This window comes from Musca autumnalis, unplaced genomic scaffold, assembly GCF_047663935.1.
Source record: "Musca autumnalis isolate F117 unplaced genomic scaffold, ASM4766393v1 scaffold_3, whole genome shotgun sequence".
Lineage (NCBI taxonomy): Eukaryota > Metazoa > Arthropoda > Insecta > Diptera > Muscidae > Musca > Musca autumnalis.
This window is the reverse complement of record NW_027411866.1, coordinates 195296159-195301458: the sequence shown is the minus strand read 5'-3', so window position 1 is coordinate 195301458 and position 5300 is coordinate 195296159. Positions and strand designations below refer to the sequence as shown.

The 5300-nt window shown below is 33.2% G+C and overlaps 1 protein-coding gene across 1 annotated transcript; it reads right to left on the bottom strand.

Moving 5' to 3' along the window:
* Positions 1-693: 693 nt before the first annotated feature.
* On the bottom strand, positions 694-2087 carry LOC141398656 (lectin subunit alpha-like). Its single transcript, XM_073976178.1, has 3 exons — positions 1839-2087; positions 1662-1773; positions 694-1596 (listed from the first exon to the last, which is right to left on the bottom strand). Exons 1-3 carry the CDS (start codon positions 1968-1970, stop codon positions 977-979), a joined length of 864 nt encoding a protein of 287 aa, XP_073832279.1. The 5' UTR covers positions 1971-2087; the 3' UTR covers positions 694-976.
* Positions 2088-5300: the final 3213 nt, after the last annotated feature.

The following is a 5300-nucleotide window of genomic DNA, read 5'->3' as shown; positions in this document are numbered from 1 at the left end:
ACATGTGAAGTTCTTAGTGGTCATAATACATCTCCAACGAAACATCGTCAACATAGGTCCATGTTTTGGTATAGCCCCCATATAACGGTATCTCCCGATTTTCAGTATTTTGAGAATTTTAGCTGCAATTTTTAACCGAACTAGCTGTAATGATCGGTATTTTTAGAATTTTAGCTACAATTTTGTCTATTCAAAAATAATCGTCAATATATGTCCATGTTTTGGTATATCCCCCCATATAACTGTACCTCCCGATTTTCGGAAATTTTCAGTGGTCACGAAATTTCTTCACTAAAATTCGTCAACATGGGTCCATTTTTGAGGGTCTACATTGTTTTGATGAAACTACCCTCAATTTGACTCTTGAAGTTCCCTGCAGCTATAAATTTTTCCGCCCCGTAGGTGGTACCTTTCACCTAGCTGAACCCATTTTTTTAGATTAGATTAGATAACACTGTGCAACAAAATTGAGGTGAAAGTCTGGGACACGGAAAATTCCTCTTGGGGAAGGCCCGGCCGAACTTAACGACTTTTTACTTGTTACTTGTTTAGTTGCCTTCTACTTTTACTTTCACAGGAAAATCGTGAAAAGTGTTGTTTAATCACAAATAGAGAGAAAACAGCCCGTTTTTACCTATTTGTTAACATAAATATAGCCACAGCTTCCACGCAAGTAAACTATTAAGTCCAATATTAGGCCGATAGCCCTAGTTGCTAGAGCTTTTTTTATAATTTATTATTGTGATTTTTAATTGTTATAAATATTTCGAAAATAAAATAAATAAGTCCAATATTTTTTGCCAAGTCAAAAAACATTTCATTTTACCCAAAAGCATTTAATTTGTAGAATATACAACCACAATTCGGGAGTTATAAAAGGGTAAACCTTGGTTTCAACTATGTTAAATTTTCAAAGATATTGCCCATAAACCTATGAAGCCATATAACGCTAATAATTTGACAGACTAAAATTATCTTAAATATTCAATACATCATCATAGACAGCTTTAGCAGCTTCTAATTCTTTGGTAAATTTTTTAGATATATCTTCGGTGGCACTTTTTAACTCGGCATTGTGAATATGTACGGCTTTGTTTCTCTCCTCGACCAAAGAGTTAACTTCCCTTTGATGCTGAGCCAGCGCATGACTTATGTCATATTCCAATTTTGTATAGACATTGTGTAGCACTTCCTTAAATTCCGTTTCACCTGCTTCAATTTCGGTAGCACTATTTTTCAACTTTTCCGAATATTCTTTTTGTTGACTTTGATATTCTTCAAATAATTTTGCATTTGTTTTCAAGAGTTTTTCTCTCATTGTGTTTATTTCATTTTGCTGTTCCGCCTGTAAATAATGATTTTCACAAATAAAACCAAAACGTGGTGTGTCGCAGTGGTGATCATTCCATTGATAATTAGGTTTCGAGGCCCATGTATGAACACAATGTTCGTCGCGTTGATCATTGTCCGGATTTTTATCAGACCAATGGGTGAAGGTCACTAGTTTGCCCGATGTGGACCAATAAAAAGGTCTTTTCATGTTTTTATCACGATTGTATTCATCGGTAGCACCAAGCCATAAATTGTGTGAATTTCCTAAAAATATATAAAAATGTAATTTACTTTGAATTTATTTTATAAAAAATCGATTGTTTAATTACCAAAAATTGGCTTTAGTACGGCAATTAGAGCTTGATTTTTTTGTTGTGTATCTATCTCGACAAGTTGCAATTTGCGGCTGGCACATTCACGAAATGCTTGAAACCAGTTATACTAATAATAATACAATGTATTTAATTGTTTATTCCAAATTACTTCATTAATTTGCAATTGCTTACCTTTTGATCTCCATCAATGAAATACTGTCTTCCATCGGTGCTATTATGCCACTGTGGAACACCTCTGACTACAGTGAGGAGTGTCGTCACTATAAACAGCAAACTTAAATTCACCGATCTTTCCACAGACATTTCTACGAGAAGGTATGGCAAGGTATGTGCATCTTCCAAGACTTTTATACCACAGCCGCATATTTATTTTTCAATTCAAAGGTTCTTCCCCAATCATCATGATAACGGTTTTTACGTCTTTTTATGGAAATACATACAAAATTATTGCAAAAAATAAATACTGGCATGAATAAACGATTATCAGTTACAGACTTTCTTAATGTTGATTAGGGTATTCTGAATGTAGTTATCAGTCTTTTTTTGTACAAACGTGATAGAAAATATTTTCATGATTATAATTCATAATTATATGTTGAAACTAATGAAATATTAGTGGCTATATTCCATATACAGATGTGGGAAATATAAAAGCACCGTGGAATATGTTTTGATTCCTCCTCGATTCGTACCTTTAATGCAATAAGACATTCATTTTATACCCATTCAGAATCCAAAATACCATGTTACAGTCATTCCATTTGCATGATGCATGTACAATTGGTAGAGATGTGTCTTTACCCAATATGTGGGTATAAACTACATAAACTAATATCATCCAATTAGATGCAAAAGCGTAGAGTTTTAGCAAATTATAACTGACTATAATAAAATGACTCCATTTTGGGCAAGTTAAATTATGACCAACCCATCAAACTTCATCTGCAAGGTCAAAATCGCCATGGTCAAACTTTTTTTAAAAATTTTCTCAAGTTTTGTTATACAGCTATCAAACCGATCAAATTTGAAGCAAACAACCAACTACAAAAATGTACCTCAGATTTCAATAAACATCTTTCTAGAATATACGAACTCTGTAGAAACGGATCTTAATGGTCAAAATAGCAAAATGATTTAAATTTTTATCCTCTTTTCTAGGATTCTGCTCCATAGATATTAAACCGTTCAAAATTCAAGAAAACAATCAACCACAAAATTTGAGAAAAATTTTAAAAGACATTTTACCATGGCGATTTTGACCTTGCAGATGAAGTTTGATGGGTTATATGTGTTCACAATTTTTGTTCTTTAAGACAAGAGCTACAACTTTGCCTCTGAGATAAATTCAAATTTCCTAACGGTTTGGAAGATATAGCCCTGACTAAATGACCCTTTTTACATCAAAACCTCAAACTTTTGGAGGCCTATAACCGCGAAAGTTGATGAGATAGGGAAAAACGGCGAGACACGTGTCTTCTCATGTTTGTTGTTCTACCAAACTGCGGTGTCAGAATATGGTTATTACTTTTCGTGTTGCACAGTGCAAGTAACAAACAACAATTAAATTAAAAGAAACATTCAAAATCTTGTGTGTGATATATGTATGTATGTACTACTACGGAACGTCATAGACACAATAGGCTTGTTGCATTTCCCAAAAAAGCACAAAGGAGTTGCAACAAAAGTCAACGTAATGTCGCAAACTGCAATGACTTCTCAATTGAAATCGTAACTCTTATAAGAGTAACTCTCCCAAGTAAGAGTAATGAAAGGCTAAGCTCTTAAAAAATAAATTTCGTTAAATTTTTATAGCAAATCAAATATGAGAAATTTGAAAAGAGAAATACATATGTTCTATTATAAGAGAAATAAACCTTTGTTGGCTATTGAGATGACAAAAGAAAATCTCAACTAATATTTAAAACTAATAACACTGTGCCACAAATTTTGGGGATTCACAATTAGTTTTTTTTTATTATGATTACAAGAGCCCAAATACTTTATTTAAATTATTTTATTTAACTGTGATACCCCCCAGCAAAGATCCAATTCATTTTCGGGATCTATATATGTCATCTTCCAATCTTTGGGACTCCAAATGGTCAAAAAACTTCTCCATCAAAAAATGTAGACATGGGTCCACTACAAAAGATCGCCTGGGTCATTATAACCCAGTTATAAATCATGAACGTGGATAGTAAAAAATATTGTCGTTGACAATTCCAAAAATGTTGAACTTTTGTGGGGGAGATACCCGAAGGTGTTATCCGATATTGTACCTTATTGGAACTTAGAAGGTCATTAATTCGTGCAACAGGAAATAATTTTTTAAGTTTTTTTTTTTTTTTAAATTTCATAATTATTTGTCAAAAAGAAAATGTTTTTCAAAGTGATTTGTGCGTGACTTTGTTTAATAATTAAATGGAATGAACGTTATTTTTGGCAATAATAGGCAAAAGTTCATTCATTCTCGCTACAGAAAATCATTTTTGTAAGGATTCTAAATGCTATTACTTACCAATACCCATTTTCACAGATTTTTTTTATTCAAAGACCTATCCCTGAAGACCAATATTTTTTCATTAACAAATTAATTAAACCATATTATTTCCCTTCAAAATGCTATCATCCTGTGTTAATAGTTAAAACTCGATACGTTTGGAAGAAATTATACAATGCGCAAAGTCTCGGCTAAATCTGATAATCAGTTCGTAAGTCATCGTGTTTATCAGTATATTAGTTGATGCCGGTCCCCGAAAAAAATTATACTGCCATATTAGGTGACGCAAAGTTATGCCGCAAGACATGACCCTAAATTGCACTTTTGCCAAAAAAAAATTGAAATTTCGTGTGAGAGGTCGTAAAGAACCACGTGCATAAACATACAACCGCAGTCATTTTATTTTTAGGGTAAAACCCGTTCTGTGCTTGGATCATACTTTCAATATAAAATTTGTATATATTGCTGTCGGAATATAAAATATGAAATATTTTAGAGACAACTGCTCTAAAATTGTTGTTTAATGTTTATTAACACGATTCAAAACTGGCAAAAACATTTTGTTTACTATCTGAGAGCTTATTTAAGCGATAAGTTGAATGGTTGGTAGTTTGGGAGCCCTACAAATCGATACAATAAAGTGGTTGGTGGTGCGATTGTTTCAATATTCTTCTGTCGCAGTTTCCAATATTAAAACATGTAAAAAAGTATCAGTCGGCTTCGCCGACAGATATATACCCTCAACCTATGTATATTACAACAATTTTTCCCACAAAACGTATGTATTTAGGGGGTTTTAAAAATGTTGATTAGGATTAAAGATCAGAAGTGTAGCGGAGGAGATACTAAAAGGAATGGATCGACATTATGGAAGTAGATCTCCAGCCACTACATATGGTACCGTAAGGGATTTTTACACCCTTCGGGCGGTTTGCTCAAGAAGTGTGGACTTGCCCCTAAAAACCTTTTGCCGTCTTAATTGAGGCAGCGAATGCAAGTTTCTTCAACAAAAATCAAAGTGATTCGATGTCAGGTCTTAAAGTGAACTTATCCGAAATTTTGTGTTGGAGGTACCGGATGGAGTGGACAAATATGATCCATATTTGAACCTGATCTATATCTGGTAGATATAT

What these genes read in the sequence shown, in the direction of transcription:
- LOC141398656 (XM_073976178.1), bottom strand. Translation starts at nt 1,970, where the DNA reads ATGTCTGTGGAAAGATCGGTGAATTTAAGTTTGCTGTTTATAGTGACG. An exon ending in TCATTGATGGAGATCAAAAG is followed by an intron (nt 1,774 to 1,838) that starts GTAAGCAATTGC and finishes TATTATTATTAG; the next exon opens with TATAACTGGTTTCAAGCATT. An exon ending in CGTACTAAAGCCAATTTTTG is followed by an intron (nt 1,597 to 1,661) that starts GTAATTAAACAA and finishes ATATATTTTTAG; the next exon opens with GAAATTCACACAATTTATGG.